The sequence below is a fragment of the Sphaerodactylus townsendi genome, linkage group LG16 (genome assembly GCF_021028975.2).
Source record: "Sphaerodactylus townsendi isolate TG3544 linkage group LG16, MPM_Stown_v2.3, whole genome shotgun sequence".
NCBI lineage: Eukaryota > Metazoa > Chordata > Lepidosauria > Squamata > Sphaerodactylidae > Sphaerodactylus > Sphaerodactylus townsendi.
In genome coordinates this window covers 770983-798488 of record NC_059440.1, presented here as the reverse complement: position 1 = coordinate 798488, position 27506 = coordinate 770983, and the positions used below count along the sequence as shown (strand labels likewise).

At 45.2% G+C, this 27506-nt stretch overlaps 1 protein-coding gene across 6 annotated transcripts in view; it reads left to right on the top strand.

The window, feature by feature from the left end:
- Positions 1–27506, top strand: part of RAP1GAP2 (RAP1 GTPase activating protein 2) — a 234795-nt gene that overhangs the window by 195788 nt on the left and 11501 nt on the right. For 5 of the 6 annotated variants that reach the window (XM_048518747.1, XM_048518749.1, XM_048518750.1 and 2 more), the window contains 6 exons: positions 15437–15574; positions 18350–18468; positions 19927–20040; positions 21889–22009; positions 24103–24229; positions 24802–24878. In XM_048518747.1, the coding sequence (XP_048374704.1) occupies positions 15437–15574; positions 18350–18468; positions 19927–20040; positions 21889–22009; positions 24103–24229; positions 24802–24878 (696 nt within the window). The remainder of the gene's footprint in view (positions 1–15436; positions 15575–18349; positions 18469–19926; positions 20041–21888; positions 22010–24102; positions 24230–24801; positions 24879–27506) is intronic. The other variant, XM_048518748.1, reaches the window with a different exon arrangement.

Genomic DNA, 27506 nt, shown 5'->3' with positions numbered 1-27506 from the left:
TATCTGAAAGAGCAAAAGCTGCTTTGGTTTTTGTGCAGGTTATTATACCTTGCTAATTCAACAACGTTAAAAAAAACAGTCCCTGCTTACCAGTGGTGAATCTATTCACTATCCACCAGATGTGAGGCGGGGGGCATTTGGAGTTCTTCCACTCACTAGAGAGGACCAAGAATTGCTTGGGGGCGGGGGGAGAGGCTTTGGGTTATACGAATCCTATTTATTCTATTGTTTTTACAGTGTCTTTGACATTTGTTTGATCAAAAGGGAAGACTTTAAAACAAACAAAAGGATAAAAACTGAATTAGAACAGGGAGGATCTGAGCCACTATGCTTAGATGTTTCCAGGTCCAGCAAGCAACCCTAACAAAAGTTCTCTGCAGGTCTTGTGCAGGCAGCAAGAGCAACCATCGCCATCCATTTCATAATCCTTCACTTCCTCCATGGAGTTTAGGGCAGCAAACCTGCTCCTGCCATCTCCATTTCATCCCCACTGCTCCGAGTTCATTCAGTGCCAGCATTTGAACCTGGATGAAGTGACACAACAACACAACAACAACACAAGCCTTTATTGGCATATAACCTGGATGAAGTGGCAGCCTGCCCATGGTGGTGCTGCTGCCCCTCAGCAGCCTTGCCTCTTTGCACCTGCTCCTGCCTCTGCCCCCCACTTTTTTCCAGAACAACCCCTTTCCTGTCGCTGCCCACATACTGGATGCCACGGAATGGAACATCACAGGACACCCAGGCCGTTTCCACGCAGCACAATTATACTGGGTGTCTTACATACCATGTCTAATTTATCCCTGTTTCTTCTTCCGCGTGGCTCCCCGTTTCTTCCCAGGAGCAGAGTTAGGACCAGGAGGAAATTCTCCAGTTTGCTCCGCATGAGCTGGACTTCTGTAGTTACTTTGGAAGCAAGTCTGAGCATGCCTGTTGTCCCACATTCTGATTGGCTGCTGTTTTTGAGTGGCAGCTGCAAGCACCTCGGAGCATGCCTGGTGTCCCGCATCCTGATTGGCTGTTATTTTTGAGTGGCAGCTTGAATGAACGTCAGGCAGGAGAGATCAGACAGCTGGGCAGGAAAAATAAATGGGTCCTGCTCCCAATTAGTTTTTGCAGGGTAGCAGGCACAAGCAGGGATTTTTCAAAAGAACCTCTAAACTGGTGATTTTTGAATATCCTGGGGTAAGGGAAATATCATGGGGCAGCACCGGGGCAGGCCCGCATCAGTACCGGGAGCTGTGTGGAATTCACAGCTGCACTAGGATATTTTTCTCACTCACCCTGGGATATTTTGACCATGCGGAAATGGCCCAAGACACTGGTCATACAGAAGCACAGTTTTATTAAGAGGTCCTTGGTCTGTCAGAGGTAAACTTTCATACAACTTTTGCCTTGGTGAAATTGGACTTTCTTGCTCTTTTGGCATTTCAGGGTATTCCTGAGCTTGTGAGGAAAACGACTATCCGAATAATATGGCAGGTTCCATTTTCCCTTTGGACAGCGCTGCCGGTCTGCTTGATAGCTTATTTACTGCTCAGTGTGATTCATGTGCAAAATATATAATCAGAGATACTCAGAGACGCATTAGGTTGCAGGTAACCCTAGATTACCACTTTCAAGTTGTTTTTGCCACTTTCACAGCCTGAAAAAATCCTGTTTCTCTTCAGCTAGGTCTCATGCCAATCATGTAAGAATAAACCTGTTTAACATATACACATCTTTGTTTGACTTTGGGTCAAGGGCCAGCCTTCATTTGCAATAATTGTATCCCTCCTCTCCAGACTGGAGAATAGCAAACATGGTTCTGACCTCATTTTCCTCTGCTAATCTCTTCATCATAATGACAGTCTAGGTTGGGTCAACTCTTGTCCAGGGAGGCCAGGCTGAGGATCAGGGCCAAGACACACATTTAAGGTCATCTTCATTGTCATCCCTGAGGGCCCGAGACCCACAAATGCACACTGCTGATCTGGATTGAGACCACGGCCCACAAGGAGAAGGGGCTTGTGCCTCCTCCTTCCTGGGGTCATTTTATCACCATTTGCTTTCTTGGGAAATGCACGTGTACAGAACACACGTGAAACAAAGTCTTCTTAGCGGCCACAAGGACTTTGTAATGTGTGAATTGGCTCACAAGACACTCATGGGATCTTGTACTGAATATGACCAAAGCGCAGTCTTTAAGAAATGGCTGGAACTCATTTCAAGGATTACTGAGGTTGCATTGGCCAGGGAGTTGATGGCTTTGATGCCTCTTGCAAACTCTATGTATATCTGTGCCTGGATGTCCTACTATTTAAGAACAACCCTCCCACTCAGAAAACTGATAATAGCAGATAGTGCCCTCCTAGGTTGGGTTGGGGTTGTCCTACTGCTATAGTTGAGATATCTTGAAAACAAGACCAGGTAATTTGGCATTCTAAATACTGAGCAATTTTGAAATAATCTTTTATTACATGGGAAGACTCATTTCTGGACATTTTCTACTGAGACTGTTGTGATTCAGCTAGTTATGTTAACTTTTACTTTCAAGTATTCCCCCTCTCCAAATGTACCTAGAAATAATAAACCACAAGCTGTTAATATCATGTTTTGTCTTGATTCTTTAAGAACCATGGAATGCTTGTTTGCTTATGCGCGGTGTGTGTAGTAATCATTATGGAGGAGAATTTTTTCCTCCTTCCATTCCTTTTTTGATGCATAACTTTCATCTCCACTGTTTTACACCCCTCCTTAATTTAATAATGAGAACACATAAAATTAATTGCAGAAACCAGAACATGGGCATTTTGCTGGCATTTCCTGTTCCTTCTTGATCTTTTCTCAGGCCCCTTCCACACAGGCCAATAAACATGGGCTAAGGACAGGATAAAACCCCGGTGGGGGGGGGGGGACTTCACATGGATCCTGCTCCTGAAGCGAGTCTGCTTTGGGTTTTCCCCCCAACCCAGGTTTTATGAGAATCGGATTTCTGCAATTCTTTTGTTTTATTGCACCCCGCAGCCACGGCCAAGTGTGTCATGCGGCTGCGCCTTATTGTTTTTTCCTCCCCGCCTCTCTCCTAGGTAGCCACACAGGAGAGCACAGACATCCAGAGACATCAGTATGGCTGAGGTGGTTGTCCATGCTACGCAGCGGAGAGAGGCAGGTACACATACAACAGATGCTCCTCCTTGCTAAGGCGCATCAGCCAGCTGCGTTGGCTCCAGGGCCGCCCGCCCAGAGCCCTGCAAAGGGCCAGGGGCTGCACTGGGCTCATGCACCTCGGCTGCACCCCTCGTTGATTGGCCTGTGTAGAAAGGACCCCACCCCGTCTTTTCATTGCTGGATTTTTCCTTCTTTTTTGCTGTGATCATAGAAGTGGCAAGATTCTTTTTTTGTGGACCATTTTCCTGTCATGCCCAGGCACTTTCCCTTTGGCAAAACACCACACCCAAAGCATCTGTACGCAAGAGATACAACTCTGTCATTAGCATTCAAAAAGAACTAGATTGGAGATTTGCAAGAAATAAATAAAAAAGGCAAATAAATCACTGGAAAATCCTCCCTATCCAAATTGCTCCCCTCCTTTAAAATATGGGAATGCAATTAGCAAGCCCAATTCAACCCCCCCCCCTTTCTTCCTCCTCCTCAGCATTTAAGTGGCTCGCTGTGACTTCCACTTTTAAGTGCTTCTTAACGCATGCTCTGTCCTCCTCAGGGCATTTGAGGGCATTCTTTCTCTTTCAATTTATCAATATTTTAATTAATATCTGGTGAGGCTCCTGAATGTCTCCTACCTTACCTCACTTCTGTGTGTCGTAAAGTCACAGCTGATTTATGGTGATCTAGTAGGGTTTTCAAAGAAAGGCCCCTTCTGTACATACAGAATAATGCACTTTCAATCCACTTTCACAATTGTTTGCAAGTAGATTTTGCTATTCCTCGCAGCTGCAAAGTGCATTGAAAGTGGATTGAAAGTGCATTATTCTGCATGTGTGGAAGGGCCAAATGAAATGTTTGGAATCATAGAGGGCCAATCATTGGAAGAGGCCTTACAGGCCATCTAGTCAGACCCCTTGTTTAATGCAGCCCAGAGCATCCTAAACAAATGTTTGTCCAGTTTCTGCTTAAAGACTGCCAGTGTTGGGGAGTTCACCACCTTCCTAGGAAGCTGGTTCCACCCATGAACAACTCTTACTGTAGTTTTTTTCCTAGTATTCAGTCAGACCGTTCTCTCTGTAATTTATATCCATTATTGCAAGTCCTATCCTCTGCTGCCAGTAGGAACAGCTCCCTGCCCTTCTTTAAATGACAGCCCTTCAAATACTTTAAGAGACCAAACTCCTCTTCTACAGACTAAACATTCCCACCCATGCCCCAAGATCTTGTTCACACGCACTGTTACTCAATAGATACCCATCCAGTATGCATGTTCCTCATTTTTGTTACTCAGATGCAGACCTTGGCACTTATCCTTGTAGAACAGCATCTTGTTCACTCACTCACTCACTCACTCACTCACTCACTCACTCACTCACTCACTCACTCACTCACTCACTCACTCACTCACTCACTCACTCACTCACTCACTCACTCACTCACACACACACACACACACACACACACACACACACACACACACACACACACACACACACACACACACACACACTTTTCCAGTGTGTTCAGATCTTGTTGAATTCTTTCTCTATCTTCTGGAGTGTTTGCTACTCCTCCCAATTTGGTATCATCTGCACATTTTAGTTCCCCCACACCCTCATCATGATCAATTATAAAAATATTGACGAGTAATGGGCCCAAAACTGAGCTCTGTGACACTCCACTGGACACGGAAGCCAGCAGGATTTATGTGGAGAAGTGGAGACTCAAACCTGGTTCTTCAGATTAGAATCCACTGCTGTTAACCATTGTACCACGCTGTACAGCAGTGTAAGGGCTGTTGAACAGTGCAACTGTTAGGTTGACTGACGTTGGGCAGTGAGGTTAGGCTTTGTGAAAGGCTTTCAACAAACAGGGTGGGCTGACATGACTAGCGTCTACCCATTTGTTGTCCCCCGCTGGGAAATGAACCCAGGACACCTATAGACCTGAGAATCCATGATAGAAGCCACTTCATGATACACATCTTCTTCAATCCAGATGGGCTGGGGCGTGCTCGAGCTTGGATGCTGGTGATCCTCTGGCAGTGCTTTCTTCAGCAGGCTGCAGTGGAACACAGGAAGCAGACCATGTACATTGTTTGGCAGGGCCAGCTGTACAGCAACACTATTGACAATCCACACCACCTTTAATGGCCTGATGTATTTCTGCCCCAGTTTTCGGCTACCCAGCATACTGTAGATTTCAGGTTTAGAAATAGATTTATAAGAGGATCCTGCGTAGTATCACTAGAGTCTACCTTGTCAGCAGAAGCTTTCTGTTCCACTTTTGGGGGTCCGTGAGTTGGTCCATTGCTGGTTTCCACTTGTTGAGGCATTAATAGGATAGGAGGTGTCTGATCTGAGGCTGATTCTATTTCATCCAAAGCATCCTGTAGATTCTTAGATGGATTTGTTGCTGATAATTGCATTGAGTGCTTTGGTTGTGGGGCTTCAGACCAGCCGCTATCTGTTAGTTCTTGTGCCCATGTTTTATCTTTGTTTCTTGAGATCAACGCAGGATATAATGCTTCCACAGGTTTTGGATCAACTTCCCATTCATAAAATGTGTTGGGGGCTAAGACAGCAGTTGGCTCTTTGCATTTGTCCAAATCAATGTTCCCCAAGTCCTGTGAGCTACTTCTAGTACTACCTAATCTATTTCTAGAGGTGCCGATTGAATGGAACTCTATTACTCAAAACGGAATAACTGAAACAGAGCATCTGCTACCCATGAATGTTAGTAGCCACGAGAACTGTGAGCAACTAATGGTTAGAAATCTACATTCTGATTGTGAACAGAATACTCAGTCCATCCTTCCAGATGACACTCCAGATATGGTAAATTATTGTGCTCCACCAGTTGTGAATCCAGCTTTACAAAAAAAAACCCTCTGTCAATGGTTGTGTACAATATTCTTTACCTGCAATTTCAATTTTGGACTCTTGCAATTGACGCCAAAAGCGACTTGAACTTTCTGTACTTTCATGGAACATTTCTGGTTGGAGCAACAAATGTAGGAATATATATTTCTCAATTATATAAGAAGTTTAAGCGGACCTAATTTTGTTGCAAGAAATCCTATGGCTATGTCACCCCATAAATTTTGAAGGTTATAGGATCTTCTTCACTGTTCACCAGCAACCAAGCCCGAGAGTGGGCTCCAGGTAGCGGAGCTCGGCTTCGGGTGGTCTTTGTATATTTGCTTCTATATCCCTAGCGGGTTAAACTCCTGCCAGCCCCTTCAACAACTAAATCCAAAGCAGTAACTGATTGAGTTGGGATAAATTCCTCTGGATGAATTATTAATACCTATATTCGTCCAAATATAAATAACAGCCTCTGTAATGACCCATGAGTCGCAATTATCCTCCTCTTTGTAGAGGTATTGAGACCAACTACCCCTCATCAGAAATTGTTATATTGGGGACTTCTAAATGCTTTGAGGAGTGGGTAACCATCTAAATTCTCTCTAAAAAAATGTGGGAGCCCAATGCGATGATGACGACATGTATATTCCCTTTTTATTACCATCGAGTAACGTTATTCAGAAGATTCTCGAGATTAATTCTACTGCTAAGAATTTGATTGAATTTTGCCATTAAGCTATCAATATGTTATGGCTTAACGGCCTAAAATGTTATGACTACCAGTAATTTCCAACGTTTGTTGAGTAAGTTGGGAAATAGTGTTATTGACTACTGTCTGATGTCACCAAAACTTAGAACGCTTTGTACAGTCATTTTATGATAGAGTAGATTTTTTATTGGGGATCACCTTTCACTCAATTTTTTTTTTTTTTTTTTTTTTCTTGTTCTGTATAAGGATGTGATGATCGATGTTCCTACTGATACAATCAAGGAAAGTTTACCCACATCTCTACTGGTCAGCAATTAAATTCCTGGCTTCTGTCATCAATGAGTTAATTAAATCATATCAATTAGGCTTTCTTTTCAAGTGCCACCTTTGAATGCAGCTTCTCCCTATGAGACAATTGCCAATTTTGAATTGATGATTACATATATTGCAGACGAGCCAATCTTATGAAGTCTGGCTAAACATAGGTTCTCTTGGTAATACAAAAGGGGTGCCCCTTGGTTCGACAAAGAGAATGTCTGGAACTGAATAAACAAATCCGTTTACTCTTTATCAACAGTTTAAAGGGAATTTAGAATCACAGAACAGTGTGGAGCCAGTTAACTCAACATTCGAAAACCATGTTAAATGCCTTTAATGAAAAAAGAGAAACAGATCCGAGTACACGCAACCAGTGAATGGGATCATCTTTACCAAGCCATAATATCTACCTGCACGACTTTTTTAGGATCGGTTCTGGATTATGACTAATCGGTTAAATCCTGCACAAAAAATCAGAGACGTTCCCTTCTGTTCCACCCAGAGGTTTGGACTAGAGCATTATCGCGAGATTATTTCAAAAGGAGGAGACCACCTTTAGCTTTCAATTCTTTCCAAAGTTGGATACTCCTAAATGGCCACCTGTCGCGAACACAGGAAGTTGTGAACTTAATATCCGGAATGAAATCCCGTAAAGCCTCTGGTCCAGACTTAATTTCTGAGATGTTAAATTCACTTGTTAACTGGTGGGCTCCCTATTGGCAAAATTATTCTCTCAAATTAATGACTCAGGCCACATTCCTAAATCTTGGCTGTCTGCAGTCATTGTGCCTATCCACAAGAAAGGCTTTTATCCGTCAGATCCTGCCAACTATCGCCCAATTAGTTTTAATCTCAGTTGTGGGGAAACTGTATGCCAAAACACTATTTCCCAACTTCAAACCTGGTCAATCCAGCAGAACATCATTGGTCCTGAACAAATAGGCTTCACAAGGGGGAAATCGACATTAGATCATGCAATGCTTTTGTCGCACCTTGTTACCAAATACACTAGAGGTCCAAGATGTAGACTTTATGCTGCCTTCATTGACCTGAAGGCAGCCTTTGACACAATATCAAGAGAACGTCTCTGGGCTAAATTGACTACACAGGGAATAGATAACAAACTCCTCTATCTGATAAGGCAACTCTACACTGATACAAACTGTAGAGGGTCTAATTACAGATTCTATTCCAACTTATAATGGTGTTAGGCAAGGATGTGTACTAGCGCCAACCCTTTTCAACCTTTTCCTGAGCGACTTACCATCAGCCTTAACAGGAATCAATGGCCATGCTCCCAAACTAGGGACAAGGCATATTTCAATACTGCTATATGCCGACGACACTGTCCTTTTATCCCGTTCTAAGGTCGGACTTAATAGACTGCTGAATAGGTGTGGAGAATACTGTGTAGACAATGGCCTTGTTATCAACTACCAAAAAACCAAGATTTTAGTTTTTGCCAAACGCTATAAAAAGCACAAATGGGCAATTAACACGGTGCCAGTAGAGCAGGTCAGTCGATATAGATACCTGGGAATAATTTTTTCCTATAATCACTCCTGGTTACCCCATAAAAAAGCTGCTATGGCAGCCGGCTACTAACAGCTTTCATGCCATTGTCTTCTATGCTATGTAAAGGGCCATGCCCTTGTTCCAGCAGCAGTCAAAGTTTTTAATTCAAAAATAGAAGCTCAGATTTAGCTATACATGGTGTTCCCCATTTTGGTTGAACGTGCGCATGATGGATGACTCTTTGAATATGGTTCAATCAAAATTTTTATCAGAAAATCATGGGCCCTTCCAAATTGGCGTATGTTATGCGGCTCTCTGCTTAGAACTGGGCCAAAATTCATTTGGTCTACAGGGGAGGCTTGGTCGAGCCTTTAAATTTTCTTGGCTGCACTTGCATTATTACATAATGGGCACTCTCTGGTTCACCTATCACTATCAGATACCCAGGAGTAATTCATGGTTCTGCGCCGACTAGAGAGGAAGATCGTAGATCAATTGGTGTACCCCTTGACTCCCTTCTAACTTTAACTTGTTCAGAGTCGTGATAGATTATTGAAACAAAAGGTTGTTTGGTGAGAGAATGGAACTGTTTTAACTCTGGCAGCGAGGAAGACTTGTTCACCTTTGCATCCTATCGATCCCTTGCAACATAACATCAGAATGGCTCTCCTATCTGTATCATCCTGACCAATCCGGATCAGAGAAGAGTTTTTTTCACTCGCATTTCGCTTCAATGTTTTTCCCCTTCTGCCATACTACACGAGGTAGATACTGTAACAACTCTAGAAATGTGCAAAAGGGTGTGTTCATGTGGTGCAAATCTATTAGAAACATTTAATCACCAGTTATGCGGTTGTCCTAAATCGGCAGAGTATTAGAGTCCAAATATACTCGCAGGTTGCTTTCTATGATTTTTCACCTAGCGAGGCTGGATGAAACTAAAGCAGGAACTATTGTTCTCTTATTAAATAATTCTGATGCTACATTCTGTGAAATGGCTGCGAACTTTCTGCTGGAAATATCCCACAAGCAACAGTATATATGAATCAACTTAATTTGTTATATGTTGCAAGTTTGTATTTTGATACGATTTAGATGTGATTTTATACTTTTTATACTGTTTATGCCAAATAAAGGCTAAAAAAAAAAAAAAAAGATTTCAGGTGGACAGATACACAGAGTCCCCCGCCACATTGGGGGACCAGCAGACTTGCAAGCCTGGATGGACTCTTTACGTGACATTTGGAGGTGATCCAGGACTCTCTGCAACAGGCTGAAGAGGACTAAAAAACCAGGCTGATGGGAAGAGACTGCCTCCCTTCTTGACCATACAGCACATGGAATGGGCTTTTGCCTGTGCTGTGATGTACAGTGTTGTTATAAGCGTACTGTGCGAAGGGAAGTAACAACCCAATTGTCCCAGTAGCAGTTCACATAACAGCATGGATATTGTTCAAGGACCCAATGACCCTCTCCATCAGGCCATCACTGCAAGGGTGGTATGCAAATGAGAATCCCTGTTCAACCCCCAAGAGCCTCAATAAGTGTTTCCAAAAGCAGTACACAAATTGGGTTCCCCTGTCCAAAATGATTTTTGCAGGCACTGAATGCAATCAATAAATATTGGCCATGAACATTCGGGCTAGTTTCTGGGCAGTGCGTAACCCACTGCATGGGTGTCCCTGCTTCGAAAACAAATCCACCACCACCTAGATCACAGTTTTCCCTTTACTGGCTGGCAGGTCAGCTAGGGCACCCTGGGTGTCTCTAACGGTTGAAGGAGCCCGGGCTGTTTACCAGGGACTGTCTTAGCCATGTTCTTATGGTTAGTCCATACCTCAAAGGCATGTTTGGCCCCCCTTCAACCAATGCCTCCATGTGGCCAGAGTTTTTTTTGGATAGCCCCAGCCACCTTCTCTCATAGTCCAATTAAGTTCAGTCTCTGAAAACTTTTTAGACAAATAGGCACATGGATGGAGTCTACTGCCCTCCCCCCTCTTGAGGAGAGCAGCCCCCATGGCTAGATCTGGAGCATCCACATGCCCCACAAAAGGCTCCTCGGGGCCAGCATGGCTGAGCACTGGCTCCGTGGCGAAGGCATGTTTCAATTGGTTGAAAGCCAACGGACATTTTCAGGTGGTGGCCCACTCCCCTGACGGTCCCTGACCTTGCTCATTCGAACTGCCACTCTCATCATGGCCATCCCCTCCTGAGGCATCATCTGTCATCTTGAGAATGTCTCGGTGAGAAGGAAGTGGGAGAACTGGATTAATATTAGCTTGACTGACTTTGGTCATTAACCAGACTCTGCTATTAGTAACAGAAGTCTTTATTAATAGTCAGCAAAGCAGGCACCAAACTGTCCAAAGCCAGTTCTGGGAAACCTGGGAAAAATCACCAGAGATATAAAATTAGCTCGTCCTCCTCCCTGCCCCCCACCCCACTGTACCAACTGGTGAGAAACTTAGAAATTTCAGAATAGCTTTGACTACAGGGAAAAGCAATGTTTTCAGACTGCCTAGCAACAGAGAGCAGGGATGCTTATGTCTCATCTATTTCAAAGCAGTACAGACCTTTCAGTTGCAGATAAACCTCCGACTCCCCCCTCCTCTCCAGCTGGCCTTAGCGGCCAGTGGATGCCAACCTCCTGGCAGGAATCTGGTTTTCATTAGATGGAGGCAGCAGGAAAAGGCACAAGTAGACAGTAACCTCAAAGAGCAATAATATAAGGCACTACTAGCAGGATCCTGACAGGAGTGGGGTGGCGTCTCCTTCTTTGGAGGTTTTTAAACAGAGGCTGGATGGCCGTCTGCCAGGATTGCTTTGATGATGTCTTCCTGCATGACAGGGGGTTGGGCTGGATGGCCCTGGGGGGTCTCTTTCAACTCTAGGATTCCATGACTCTGTTTTGTATCCCTGCCAGTAGGGATTCAACATTAAGCTTTCTTTTAGAAAGAGTGCTAGAACGGAACCTCTTTGTTCCCTTCTAAAGCCCCAGAGGAATCATGGAAACAAAAAGGGGCAGCTCTATCTGAGCTTCCTCCTTCCACAATCCTGTCGGGGTGCAGGGATGGCACAGAGGTGCAGTCACCCACCCAGCGTGGCCAAAAGAATGGTTCTGCCTCTGGTGCATTCCTGAAGCAGAGACCCTTCTCGCACAAATCTCCTAAAATGTTTGTAAAACGTTTTTAAAAAGTTTTCAATCTCCCCTTTTGTTCACACTCACCTCCTTGAAATAATTCCTGGCCACCATTTTTTGGGTTTCCCTGTTTTTCCCCATTATTATTATTATTGTTATTATTGTTATTGTTATTATTATTATTACTGTAGTAGTAGTAGTAGTAGTAGTAGTAGTAGTAGTAGTAGTAGTAGATGATGATTTCACAGCTGCCAGATCTTTAGCTGGTTGTTGGCCTTCATTACAATTCGAGCCTCACCCAGAGGCCTAGGAAGTTGTAATGTATCGGCGTAGTATTTGTGCAGATCCCAGCAGGGCTGCCTTCTGAATTTGACCGATTTTAATTTTGTCAATTCGAAGATGTTTCAAGTGCTGCCCTAGTGTTTTTTGGGATGGCGCCCAGCGTGACGATTACCACTGGGGCAGACTCCTCAGCTGGGTTTTGTGCCATAGGAAGCTGAAGCTTCGATTTTTTTTCAAATGTCGCGGTAATGTAGTGACCTTCTCATGTTCTTTTTCAATTACCCTGCTGTCACCGGGGACTGCTATGTCGATGATGCTCACTTTCTTGTCCTCGATCACGGTGATGTCTGGTGTATTGTGTTTCAACACTTTGTCCATTTGGATTCAAAAGTCCCACAGGACCTTGACCTTCTCATTTTCCATTACTTTCTCTGGACAATGTTCCCACCAGTTCTTAGCTGTTCTTCTGTTGTAATTCTTGCATAAATTCCAGTGGATCATCTTGGCCACTGAGTTGTGTCTCTGTTTGTACTCAGTCTGGGCAATCTTTTTGCAGCAGCCTAGGACATGATCTACAGTTTCATCAGCTTCTTTGCACAATCTGCATTTTGCATCATCTGAGGATTTTTCGATTCTGGCCTTGTTCACCGTGTGAAAACTTTGCTCTTTGGGCGGCTAAAATCAGGGATTCAGTTTCCTTTTTCAGAGTTCCAGTTGTTAACCACAGCCAGGTCTTTTCGTTATCCACCTTGTCTTTGATATTCTGCAGAAATTGGCCATGCAGTGCTTTGTTGTGCCAGCTTTCAGTCCTCATTTTAATCACATTTTTTTTCTGTAGTCTTGTTTCGTTTTCTGGATTTGCAGCAAATGTCTGTTCTTCACTTCAATCAATGCCTGTTCTTGACTTTCCTTCACATAATCGGCCAGTGCATGCTTCTCCTCTTCTACTGTTTGCTGTACTTGCAGTAAGCCCCTGCCACAAGATCTCCGGGGAAGGTATAATCTATCAGTATCACTGCGTGGGTGTAAGGCATGGTGCACTGTCATAAGCTTCCGAGTTTTTCTATCCAATTCTTCCAACTCAGCCTGTGTCCAGTTGATGATTCCCGCAGTGTACCTGGTGATGGGTATGGCCCAGGTGTTGATGGCCTTGATGGTATTCCTGGCGTTTAATTTAGATAGCGCACTTTTCCAGGCAAAATTCCATTGAAATGTAAGCCTCCCAAAATATTGAACCACGCTGTATGACAGTGTAAGGGCTGTTGAACAGTGGAACTGTTAGGCTGACTGACTTTGAGCAGTGAGGACACATTTTTGTAAGGAAGATGGTAGATCAATACCTGCCAATTAATATACTCCGACAAGCATTTTTGTGAGATCTCCTGGAACCACGGTGCAGGCTTGGACTCCCTGTACAGAGAGAGTAGGGTGGCACTCATGGAAGCAAACATTCTGATTTCCCACCCACCCCCACCCACAAGCCAGTCAGAGTGGACAAGACTGACCTTGGCAGACGAACGGATGGTCCGGTCCAAGTTGCGGGTGCAGCTGCACACGTGTGCCAGGAGAGTGTGGAGTGAGAAAACATTTCTTAAAGGCATCCCCAAACTTTCCTGACAACAGAACGAGGACAATGGCTTGTCTGGGGAAAAAACACAGGAGCCAGAAGATCACATAGAAATGGACATATTGGACCCAAATGAACACCCACCAAGGACTAAATACTGTAGAAAGACACCTGTGCTTCCAGGGCACCCATTATTTTATTTATTTTATTTCTTAAATTTATATACCGCCCGATCCCCAAAGGGCTCTATTATGGGCTCCCAGACACAATTTTCTGGCTTCTTGCCATCCAAACATGGATGGTGATGTAGAATATGGTACAGCCTGTTTCCTTTTGGTATTGGCTGTCTCTCTGTAGAATGGACTGCCTGCGTTTTTTAGTTTAGTTTAGTTTGTAGTAATCTTCAGGTTTTTTGGAAAGCGCTTTTATTCAGTTTTGTTTGTAGTATATGAGAAGTCTACAGTTTTAAACTCCAAGGGAGGTTTCCCCACATTATTGTGAGCATTCCCCCTTATTTCCTTCCCCTGTTGTGTGCAGACAACAAGACACGTGCAGGTAACAGGGCAATACCTGGCGTTACACCAGTACACGCGGAAGGGATCTGGGAGCCTGAATAGATCACTAACTGATAGTCATGCAGCCACTCTGGGCTGCATCCAGAAAAGTGTAGTGTTTAGGCTGAGGGACATAATAGTACCACTCTATTCTGCATAGGTCGGACCTCACCTGGAATACTGTGTCCAGTTCTGGACACCTCAATGCAAGAAGGATATTGACAAGCTAGGTATTGACAATATCCAGGAGGGCGACCAAAATGGTCAAGGGTCTGGATCCCATGCCCTACCAGGAGCAGTTTAAGGAGCTGGGTATGTTTGGAGAGGACAAGGTGAAGGGGTGACATGATAACCATGTTTACATATCTGAAGGGATGTCATGTTGAAGAGGGAGCAAGCTCATTTTCTGCTGCTCCAGAGACTAAGACAAGGAGTAACGGATTCAAGGTGCAGGAAAAGAGATTCCACCTAAACTTTAGGAAGAACTTTCTGGCAGTAAGGGCTGTTTGACGGTGGAATACGCTGCCTTGGAGTATAGTGGAGTCTCCTTTTTAAACAGAGGCTGGATGGCCATCTGTCGGGGTGCTTTCATTGTGTATTTGTACATGGCAGGGGGTTGGACTGGGTGGCCCTTGTGGCCTCAGCCTCAGTGCACAGGGTCATAGAAGCCATGTCTGCCTGCCTGCCGGAGTGGACAAGCAAAATCTTTTTATTCGTCGTTAGAGGTGGAATAAACACCCCTTGTGGGGGGTTGCCTCCCCAGTCTGCTCTGCCTGTACAAAACCTTGGAGAGATTGTGGTGTAGTGGTTAGAGTGTTGGTCTACCTTGGGTCACTCATGTTTAAATATATGCTTGTTCTGATACTTGGGTGAATGTATGCCAGCTATTCTCTTGCAGTCTGGCATACTACTCAAGATTGTTGTGAGGATCTCCGAGAGGATTGGAGATCATTGAATCCCACCTTCAGTAGTCTTTGCTCTGCCTAGCAAGTTGCTTTTGTTCTAATGTTTCAAATTTAACAAATTCTTGACATAGAAGTGGGTTCCCAAACATACTTTAATTTCTGAACATTTCAAAGTGTATTATTTCAAATATAATTGAGTTTTAGTTAAACAAAATAGATTTCGGTCCATTCATTTTAAATGTCTATATACTATATTCTCAAAAAAGACAAATACAAAAGAGATTCATTGGTGTCTCATCTCAACAAAATCCAAGCTCCCCCCCCCCTCCCACACACACACACACCTTGCCCCTGACCAAAGATGCTAGAGATACAGCATGAAATTCAGACTGGAAAATCTAACTTCCAACTGTCTTTCCTCTTCCCTCTGCAGAGAGCTATCCGAGTCCGCAGCCATTCCATGGAAACAATGGTTGGGAGTCAGAAGAAACACCACAGTGGAGGAATCCCAGGAAGTTTGAGTGGGGGGATTGCACACAACAGCGTTGAAATCACAAAGACCACCTTCTCTGTAAGTCTGGTGCAACTAAATGACTGTGCAGATGTTCAAGAAAGAGAGTTGTTGCATTCTGAAAATGTATGTTCATCTCTCATGTTATCACCCACTCTGGGACTAATGGTTGGGGGAAAATAATTCTGCTAAGGTGCTGCAAAAGTGTGGATTGGCAAGTGCCAGGGTCATCATGATGCTTCCTGTCCCTGGAGCTGTTTTGGCTGAATTAAAAAACTTGATTTTCAAAAAATATTTGTGAGAAATGAACTATTGATTGAATTATTGTAATTGACCATTTGCGAAATGAAATGGGTGGGCAGGCTGTCTGAAAAATGGAAGGCAGAAATTGGTAGTGGTAAACACTCTTGTTAAATATCTGTGTCAGAGATGAGAAAAACAGTACTTTCTCTGGGGGGGGGATAATTCTCTGTTACTCCCCCCCTTTTTTAAAAAAATGTGTTTGTATGCGTTCTGAGAAGCAAGTAAGGTGATCACAGAGCCATGTTATCACAGCATGCTCAGCGAGGAAAGAGAAGGGAAAATGACTTGAATCCAAAGATTCTGAACAAGCAGATATGTTGATCTAATCATTCAAAAAACAAGTGCATACGGAAGGCAAATAATCCATGACCTTAAAGAGCACAGGCATGTTTTGCTAGGAGGCAAGTCCCTGAAGGATGGTTTATATATTGTGCCTGAACCATTTTTAAAATCTGCTGGTACCTTTTTTTGTCCTGCTTTTGGGCCACTCATTGTTTTATCCTGTTGCCAGAATTGATGTGCTGCTTTTAACAAAACTTACATATACACAGAGATGGTTTTTCTGGTAGTGAGAGCTTTTACTGAAAGGTTTTAAAATGATTGTAGGTATGCCTTTTTTGTTTTTCTTGTTGATTTTCTTTTGTTGGGTGCTTTCAGCATTTGTCTGGAGAGGTGCAGTATGAAAACCAGAACTAGATCTTACTCTGGATTTTAAAAATGTACAGAAATGGCTGAGTTTAATGGGAGTATAATTTTCGTAATGAAGAAATAAAGAATGTGATCCAAAGGGGTAGAATGCTTTTTCATTCTCATAAACATCACATTTAAAATTATACTTACTCATTAGGTAATTTCATTAGAGATCTGGGGTTGGATCCTACCAGTTTTCCACTTGCCCAATTTCCTTACTACAGCCTTACTACACATAACTCATGTGCTTCCAAGTCCCATGATCCCCAGCACAGCCTTGGGGAGAGAATCAGAAGAAGCCTCTCTTTATTTTTTCACCAACAGAAAATGGGTCAGATCCGGCTGACAAACTGTAAGGCTGAACACGACTCAGACAAAGTCAATATAAAAAAAGAACTTTATTGATGTGGGTCGCTCTAGCTGCAGGGCGTTAGAACTGAGGATTCTTGTCCTCAGTTCCAGTATTTATTCTATTTACAAAAGTGCATTATTTTGCATGTGCGGAATGAGCCCTAGAAGAAGAAGAGTTTGGATTTACATCCCCTCTTTCTCTCCTGTAGGAGACTCAAAGGAGTTTACAATCTCCTTGCCCTTCACCCCTCACAACAAACACCCTGTGAGGTGGGTGGGGCTGAGAGAGCTCCGAGAAGCTGTGACTAGCCCAAGGTCACCCAGCTGGCGTGTGTGGGAGTGCACAGGCTAATCTGAATTCCCCAGATAAGCCTCCACAGCTCAGGCAGCAGAGCGGGGAATCAAACCCGGTTCCTCCAGATTAGAATGCACCTGCTCTTAACCACTACGCCACTGCTGCACTAGGATCGAGAAGGCCCAAGTTCAAATTCCACTCTGCCATGGAAGCTGGCTGGGGGACCGTGGGCCGGTCACTCCCAGGGGAGCTGTTGCTGTGGGTCTCCACTGGGGAGAAACAGCGGGTGGACATCAGTCAAGTAAATAAAAATAGAAATAAAAAATAGAAATCTAAAAAAAGTAAAAGCAAAAAATTGAAAACCCGACTCATTGGCAAAAAGCTGCTTTATACGGAGTCTGCCCATCGGTCCATCAGGATCAGTGTTATCTTCTCAGACTGGCAGCGTCTGCAGGCGAGGAGGCCTTTCCCGTCCCATCCCCCGGAGGTGCAGGCACTGAATTCTGCATGCCAAGCAAAGACACGAAATGGCTCAACTCGGGCAAAACCTGTCTGCAATCCCAGTGTGGCGAAGTAGGATATCACAGCTGGTGCACTGAGCTAGGGTTTGGGAGGGGGGGCTTGAAGTCCCCACTCAGCCATAACCTCCCCTGAGTAACCTTCAGCCAATCTCTCTTCCTCGGCTGAACTCACCTCACTGTGTGGCTGAACACACTCAAACAAAGCAGCTTAAAAGAGAAGAACTTTGCTGACTTGTGTCTCCCCAGGTACAGGATTCTTGTCCTCAGTTCCAGTATCTGAACTATTTACAAAAAAACAGGCAGCAACCAATCAGCTTTTCCCCTGCTCCCAGCTCCTGGTCTCCCATTGGTTCTGAAGCTCTGGTGGGATGTAGCTTCTCAGTTTGTTTTCCTGATCTTTTTCCAAAAAGCCGGGAACCAGCGCATGCTGGGAGTTGCAGTCCTGACACTCACTGGACTGGGAGGACAATAAGATGATGATAGGGTGGGGTGGGGGTGGGGGAGCTGTGTAGGAGCTTCTTGGAGGAAGAATGGACAAAAGATGGTAGAAAATGGTAGTTCGCTTTTCAAGGGCTAGTCACAGCTGTCTGGAGTTCATTCAGTTCAATGCGGTGTGGTAAAACAGGAGGGAAAGCTACCCTGAGATTTCTGAACTGTTTCTGCTTCCTTTGCTAGCCTCCAGTGACAACCGCCACAGCGAAGACCCAGTCCCGCAGCCCCATAAAGAGACGGTCAGGCCTCTTTCCCCGCTTGCACACAGGGTCGGAAAGCCAGGCAGAACCCCGGAGTCGATGGTATGGGGGGCTTTTACCAACAACAAACAAAGTTTATTATATCATAGAATCATAGAATGTTATTATATGGTTATTAGAAATTTATTATATGGTTAATAGTTACTAAAACCAAATAAGCAATTGCATAGAGCAGAGTTCTTTCATCAGCTGGGGTCCAGTTTCAGTGGCTGCTTACAAAATGCGCCCTTTTCAGGAATGCGTGCGCTCCCCCCAGCTCTTCTGCCCCTGCCCACAACGGAGCAAGGATTCCATCCCAAACTCCTTTATGACCATTGCAGGCCAGCTGCGCTTGCTGCTCAGGACAGCCCTCGCTTTGGGACCCATGAAGGGCCTGTCCTCAGCTGGCAGAAATGAGTTTCAAATTGTCCCACTATATGGATGCAAAAACCATAAGGACAACTGTAAGAGGAGGAAACGCTTTTACCTAATAAAAACAAGAAGCTCGGCCATACAAGATGGTGAGGCGTCCCCGCATTGGCCCAGGTCCAGGTGCCTCAAGCGGAACTCTCTTGCTGACTCACCTGGAGGGGGAGGCCCATGAAGCTCGCAGGAGGCGGAGGTGGAAATCCCATCGCCCCACCTCACCTTCCAGCCCAGCTGCAGCCAGGCAGGAAGCAGGGAGTGAATTTTGCAGGCCTGCTCCTCCAGCTCTAGGTGAGCAGCTCCTGGCCCCCCGGCCCCCCACTCCCTTGCTGGCTCACCCAGAACTTCTGGGGGCTGGTGTGGCCTCTTCCCCTGCCCGCCCGCCCGCCCGCCCTCCTCAGCTCGTCTGGGCTTACAGCAGCTTCAGGGCTCCCCTGCAAATGTGGCCAAGGCCAGAATATCTTCCAGCCCCCAGAGACCCTCTCCAGCTGCCCAATAATAACTGCATTGCCAGTGCAGGCACAGAAAACTCTTCTTTAAAAATGGGGGAATTTTAACCCTCAGATTTTTCTACTTTTCAGATTTTTCTGCAGACCCAAGAGGCCACAGAGTCTGCAGAAACAACTTTTGGGGAGGGGAAGTGTTCCCCCTAGCGGTGGATTTTAGTATCTGCAGGCAGGGGACATACGTAAGAATTAGCTATACAGATAATAATAAAAAGACAAGACAAAAGTGTAAAAGATCTACTCTGAGTGAATGTGACTCCCAGACTGCGATGAATGAACAAAACAAGATGAATTGTCAAAGGCTTTCACAGCCAGAATCACTGTGGCGTTGTGGGTTTTATGGGTTTTATGGCCGTGTTCCAGTAGCTACTGGAACATGGCGATACAACCTGGAAAACCCACAACACCCTAAACCAAGATGAATTGTGTACATAAATCTCTAATGGGGGACAAAGATTTTTCTCAGCGAGGTGTTCACTATTTAGCCCAATGTTGAGTCATGGGCTGGAATGCTGTCATTTTGAAACATTCATGTGACCATAATTGGGTTTTTTTTCAATCTACCTCATCTGTTTTGCTCCTTTCCTAGTGACAGCGGCTCAGGAACCCCTCAAACCCCAGATGGTGGACATTCCTCCCAAGAAATGAAGTTCGACGCCTCCTCAAATCCAAGCTCGCCAGAAATCTGTCCTAACAAAGAAAGGTAAAAGTCAGAACAGGTGTCATATGCTGCAGTGTTTCTTGCACTTCTAATAATTCTCCCAGAGCAGATGGGGTCATTCCCCAAGGAGCTTCATGGAGGCTCCCCCTGCTTCCCATCAACTCCGGCCAACTGACTGGCTGCCCAAGAGTTTGTGTCTGCAGTCACTGTCACGTGGAGACTTCTCCTGGTGCAGCCTGGCTGCTACAGATGTGGGGCATCCCCTGCAGCAGCACAGAAGCCAGGGGGGTGCTTTCTCCACGCTTCACTCACTGGAGGTGGCTTCCCCCCGTCAGTCCTCGCAAGCACAGATGTTTCAAAAGCTTGCAAAAGGCCCTCTGGTTTGAGTGGGAGAATCACATGAACAAAGGAGCCCCAGCAATCGAGTGATACCTGCAGGTACAGGGGGTGCCCCACCCCCTCCCACCCACAGGGCTGCAAAACACGCCTTGGGGGAGGACAGCAGGTTGAAAGCCTGGCTGGAAAAGTCGACCTTCGGATGTTTCCCACAGTGCATTTTGGGTCTGACATGGATGGGTGATAAAGTAACCGATGGCTGGGCAAAGAAAATAGCATCTAGGTTCTGTCATGTGTGGTGTTGTGTTGTTGTGTTGTATTGTGTGTATGAAAAGCTAATGAAAGGGAGGGGGGAAAGAAGGGAATAAAAAAGAGAGAAAAATGGGAAGTGGCCAAAGCAACAATCACACTGTTTGGAAGCATAAAAGAACACTCCGGTTTGCCACCAAACTGGAGCAAAAGCTCTGTGTGGAAGCAACTGGTGTGAGATGCACACTCCCCTGAGTCACCTGGCCTTGCAGAAGGACCGTGAGACTCAAGTCTGGGGGCACCTTAGAGACCAGCAAGACTTGTGTCAGTCAGGGCTCCTGGTCTCAGGTAAAGGGAGCTTTGTTCCTTTCTAACGGGCTCCTGAACCTGAGCTCTTCCACTCCGTGCAAAACCCGGCCTTCAGTCTCTTGCGGGAATAATAGATGAGGAGCAAGAAGAGGAGTTTTGTTTTTATACCCCCCCTCCCCCCCTTCTCTCCTGTAAGGAGGCTCAGAGGGGCTTTCAAACTCTTTCCCTTCCTCTCTCCTCAACAGACACTTTGGGAGGTAGGTGGGGCTCAGAGAGTTCTGAGAGAACTGTGCCCAGCCTAAGGTCACCCAGCAGGAATGTGTAGGAATAGAGAAACAAACCCAGTTCACCAGATAAGAGTCTGCCACTCATGTGGAGGAGTGGGGAATCAAACCCCGTTCTCCAGATTAGTCCACCTGCTTTTAACCACTTCACCACGCGGGCTCTGATGTGAGCACTGCAAACCAGGCAAATTTGTACTTCTGTCCAGGTAATTACAAATCTTGGCAGCATCACAACAGGCTATTGCTTGTTTGCAAGGTTTTTTTAATTTGCAAGAGTAGTTTGACCTGAATGCCATTTTAAGTGATTATGGATTACTCCTAGCTTCCCGTAGTCTTCACGTGTGGGCATTCTCCACCATGGTCCTTCTTGAACCAAGAAATTAAGAATTTCAGCAGATTTGCTATGAACTGCCAGTTTAAAAATTTTAGATTTTTAAAATCTAAGCGCTCCGATTTAGGACTGCAGACAGATCCACCTAAATTTTAGTTTTCCTATGTGAGCAATATGAGCAACATAAATTCCTATCTCAAGCCAATCTGTTGCAGACTTCAGCCACATTCCTACACGATGAATTTCCAATTTTTACAACAGTGCTGAAAAAACGAAACAAAACTCTCAGCCCCCCCCCCCCCAAGACAGAGGGGACAAAGGGGTCTGGGGCTGGCAGCTTGAGCCTGCTGGACTTCATTGCTCTGCTCATTTGACCCACAGGCCTTTCATCAAGCTCAAAGAGAACGGACAGGCCAACGTCTCCCACTCTTCCTCCAGCACCAGCAGCTTCAGCAGCGCAGCAGGGGAGAGTGAAGCAGCCGAGGACTACGAGAGTCTGGTGGGGGGCCTTCTCTTTCTGAATCTCCCCGGGCGGGGCGGGGGTGGGGGTGGGGGGAGGCTGTCAGCTAAAGGGAAGCCTGCTAGGGGGTTGCAAAGACCAGAAGGCGGGTCTACCCTTTGGGTAGGCTCAGGATCTTTTACCAAGTGGGCTGTGAAGAAAGTTTGAGTGTGTATATTCAAGTTATGGGTGTGCACAGCCATTGAAAAGTTTCTGTCTAAGGTTATTCAGGGGGTTTGTCTTCCTTTTGGATATACTTGTTTATTTGCTTCATATAAACCTGACTTTACTCTCTCTGGGCTTTGCCTGGGAGTGGGTGGGGTATAAGTATAATAAATAAGTAAAGATCGGAAGCAGCTCCCCCCAGCCTCCTCACCTCCTCCATTTTATCCTCACAGCAATAACCCTGTCAGGAAGGTGAGTTGGAGAGAGAAAGGGTGCCAGACCCAGGGCCACTAGACAGGCTTCCATAGTTGGGGTGGGGGGGATTCCAACCTGGCTCTCTCAGATCCTAGGCCCACCACTGCATCAAATTGGGGGCCATGGCCTTGCCTTCCTTGGTTTCTGTGTTGCCAGAATGTCTGCGTTCCACCTGCCCTTTCACTCCCCCCATTTGTCCCCCGACACACTCAGTGATACTTTTTCTCCAAGTTCCAGTCAATTGCTCCACATTATTCTCCCCCCTCTCTTGGAAATAAAGAAGGGTGGAAAGGTTCAGTGTTTGTACCCCTGGGGCTCAAAATATAGAGAGAACACCTGAGAGACCTTTAAAGAAATCTGCAAACCCTGAGTTTGACTGGCTGCAGTTTTCTTAAAACAGCCCCTGGAACTGAGGTCTGACAACAAGAATCTTGATTCTTTGATGGTGCCTGAGGTAACAAATCGGAAAATGGGTCACTCCCCTGAGAAAAGAGCACCAGAAGAGCCCTGCTGGACGAGGCCAGGGAGGGTCCATCTAGTGCAGCATCCCATTTCACATAGTGGCTAAGAAACAGGCACAGAAACCAAGAATGTGCTCTGAGGATGTCTTTTGTAAGTGGCACTCAGAGGATTGCTGTCTCTACATATGGAGGGTCTTCTTAGTCACCATGGATGGACTTAACCATGGAAAAACGTCAGCTGTGCCTTTGAATGGTCAGGGAGATCATGCCCTCTTGGCTCGTGTGGATGATCCTAGGAAGGGGAATCTAAAAGAGTCCCCCTTCAGCAGCTTCAGACACAAACATGCTTCCTGTGGTCAGACAGACACCACAAACCACTGATTTTCAGTGGATCCTCCTGTTCATCAGATGCTGTCACTGCCTGTATCTCTGAGGCAATGTAAGCCTCCTGCCCCATTCCTGACCACCAGTCAGCTCAGCAGATGTCCTGTATCCTGATTCAAGTCTGCTGGTTGGGCAAAGCAATGATGGACAGGTTAGGAAAACAGATAAGTGACACTGTTTCCTTACACCATACCAGGCCATTGGTTCATTTTTATTATTTATTTATTTATTTATTTTATTAGATTTTTAGACCGCCCCATCCCCGGAGGGCTCTGGGCGGTGTACAACATGTAGGCAATACAGTTGAATAACAATTAAAATAACATATAAAAACAGCAATAAAATCTCCTAGTACATTTATCAAATACAGACCTAAGTCAAAATTAAATTAAAATTCAAGATATAAATTAGTTAGTTGGCGTCTAGCGTCTCGATCAAATAAAATCCCTCCCTCCCTACGATAAAGGGAGGCATGGTGAGTCACAGTGATGGATTTGCGGCCCGGATGTTAGGGGCCGATATCGGGGGCACTATTGGCGGCTGGATCCTCCGAAGGCCCGGCGGAACAGCTCCGTCTTGCAGGCCCCGCGGAACTCATCTAGCTCAGTATCGGCCAATCTGACTGGCAGCATTGCCAGGTCTGAGGGAGAGGAAAGTCCCAAGTCTGCTACAGGAGATGGTTTGGGTGGAGATGTCTGTCTGGGGACCTTCTGCCTGCAACACTTGAGGTGTGCCTCTGAGCCCAGCCTCCCAGGGAGCAGCTCAGCTAGTGTGTGTGGAAGTCTCCTTGTGGTCTCATGACTTATCTAAATGTCCCCTCCAACTCCACAGAGCAGCCAGCCCTCCACAGCATCACCATTCAAACAAGACGTCTTTGTCTACAGCCCCTCACAAAGCACTGAGAGTCCAGTTTTAGTCTCTGCAGCTACACCTGTGATCATGAACCGGAGTCCCACAGGTGAGTTGAACCAGCCCAGTTGTAACGGCCTTTGTGTGGGACCGCCCTTGATGACTAGCTAATAGGCAAGGAAATGACTCTCCCCTTGTTAAGGGCTCGTCATTATCAGGTTGAAGAGTTCTCCAGTCCCATTTCTTGGTTTGCTGAAGTGCCCATGCTGTGCTGTGCATTGGCAGAGCATGCCTCACAAGTAATTTTAAAGATAATTAGATCTGGTGCATATAAGGATATAGGAAGAGTGGTGTGGTATGTAAAAGGCTTTTTAGTTTTAAATTGAGAGAAACATTTGAAGAGGTTCTGTAATGTTAAAGGCTATTTTGAAAGGTTGAAGGATATTAAATGGGGTACATAATTATTCTTGTTCTAAGTAGTATAAAGCTTCCTTCATTTTTTTGACAATGGAAATGAGCATAATTAAAAATAATTTGCTTCACACAACGAATGTAATTCGTTCTCTCATCTTTACCTTTCCATTTATGTGTTCTTATTCCAGCGGGCAACTTTAAGCTGATTGGTTTTCCAGGGTTTTTTGTTTTTTTTTGCAACAAATGTTGTTTGGATCTTTCCCACAGATATAAAGAGCAGGAATTCTCCGAGGTCAAATCTCAAGTTCCGTTTCGATAAACTCAGCCATTCAAGTTCTGGCCCAGTAAGTTCTGACTGTGTGAAGCTCCCGTTGCCCTCCCCATCTGCCCGAGCAGCGCCTGTTCCAAGAACGTCAGGCTAGAATCTGGGAGACCCGGGTTCAAATCCCCTCTCTGCCATGGGAGCTTGCCAGGTGGCCTTGGGCCAGTCATTCACTCTCAGTCTAGCCTACTTCACAGGGATGTTGTGAGGATTAGATAGAGGACAATGGGTCTCCATTGGCGAGAAAGAGTAGGTATAAATGGGTCTCCATTGGCGAGAAAGGCTAGGTATAAATGCAGTAAATAAATAAAATGGGCGGATTTACTTGATTCAATTTTGGTAACGTTCCCTCTGCAATGTCCAGTTTTCCTAATTCAGGTTAACTAGCAACATTTCTAAAACCTATTCCAGATTAGGATCATGAAGCACAGCTTTCAGTCCATGCTGGTATGTTCTCTTCTACCTTACCTTTCTGATTGTGCAGACTGATATAATGCTTCAAAAAGCCATCTTGATGCAATTGTACACATCACCATCAAGATTCCTGTTTCTGCCAGGGGCAAAACATTCTTGCACTTCAGTGAAAGGAGTCAGTCCTCCCATAGGGATAAATACAACAACAAAACCTTTATTAGGCATTAAATCGAGTAAATATAGTTTAAAATCAACTGCTTTGTGAATAAAAAAGCAAACACAAAGTAAAAATTGGTATCATAATGGAACGTGTCACGCATCTTAAGAACTTGCGATAAGAAAATTGCAATGCTTTCAATGTCCTCATAATGGCCATAATCCAACAACTGTAGCATATTTAAATTGTAAACGTTATTTTGCTTAGAGTCAGACTCAAGGGCAGGGATGGTGCATCTTAATGCTGAATATTGAGGCAGATAAAAAGGATATGTACAAGAGTTTCAGGCATTTTTGGACAGTAGGGACAAACTCTGTTATGAGTTGGAAAATTCTGTAATTGACCATAGAACAAAGCAGTGGGGAGTGCATTACATCTGGCCCTTGTTATTGTCCACCTGTGTTTGGCTCTGTCAAAAAGCATCTCTTGCCATCTGTCTTAATTTGGACTGAATGCCAAGATAGTCAGGAGAACAAATCTTTTGGGCTTGGCTTATAAGAAATTGTTGTTCTTGATCTAAAAGCCTCCTTTTAATAGCATTCAGGAAGCATAAGGATGGTCTCTAGAGATAGGCCAAGTAAGGATAGTTTAGTTATTATGAGTGACCACCACTCCGACGATTGTAGATCTGGCAACTCTATATAAGTTAGACTGTTGAATTCCATGTTAAAGCACAGTCTAATCCAAAACTTAAATGTGAGCATCCAGGCCCTGATTTCTAGAAGATGTCCAGATTCCAGGCACAAGACTGCATATGGTACACAATAGTACACACAAGCAAATAGGGCTGCACGTACATTTACTCAGAGGTGGGATCCAGCAAGTTCTCACAGGTTCCCTAGAGTAGGTTATTTGTGTGTGCCGAGAGGGGGTTACTAATTGGTGATTTTGCCACATGATTTTTGCCTTAGTTACACCCCTCCTCTCAGCAGTAGCGCGCAGAACTTGAAGCAGTCTAGCAGGAGGTGCACCGGCGTGCGTGGCAGCCTGCGCCTGTGTGCATTTGTTTCCCGCCCAAGGACCGGTGCAGCGGCTGCGTCCTTGCCACAGCCCCGCTGTAAGGAATTCCATAGAGCAGAAATAAAAGGCTTTTTTGGTTGAAAGACCGTTTATTCAGACATCTTAGAAAGCTCACGTACACGCCGTGACAGGAATGAAGTCTCCCGCCAGACCCACAGGTTATAAGCTTTTCCGTCCCATCCCCCTCCCGGTTTCCCCGGTCCCATTCTCATGGGAACGGCATTTCTCATCTCTTTTCTGTGAGAGATAAGGCCCTCTACCAGGTAGTAATAGCCCGCCACTTCTGGCCCATCGCCCGAAAGTCCTGGAATTCAGTCAAGGCCAAGCTGCCTGTGCTGAGAATCAACACCAGTTGAAACCTTTACACTCTGCCTCCCCTTAAGAAAAAAACTTCTCCCCCCCTGGTTTGTGCGGGAAGGTCACGATGGAAAGCAGGAAATAAGGAGGGGGCGTCAATATTTCTCTGAATACACCCATTGATTATACCCAGAGGAATAACCCCACCCAAAGAAACCAAGTATTGCAAGCTGGTATGCGATTAAAAACGGAGAGTCCAGGATGCATGCGTCAATTTCTTAATGCTTGTAGGCCATCAATTACTTAAGTCGGCGGGTATCTCCGGAGGGTCGTACAGGTTGTGTTAACATCCCGGAAGCTGGAGCCCTCCTTTGAGCGGTAAAGCTGGAAATAGAAAGACAGGATGGATATTACTTTAAAAAAGGAATTAAGAGCAAATCTAACCCGGGCAGTAACATCATTCAATCACTTTCAAAATCTCTAAAAGGTCCCTTACGAACTTTTTTGCCCAGTTTTGAGAATTTATATGCAATATCGTCTTGAGGTTTTTTTTTAGGCCAGAGACAAATAGACCCAAGCCCCTAACACGCATAAGAAGAGAGAAGTTTCACAGAACGATGTTTTATCCGCCTGGAACTTTTTGGGAATCTTTAGCTTAGCTGCAAAGCAGTTCGAACCGCTTTCTCCACCCCTCAGCCAGAG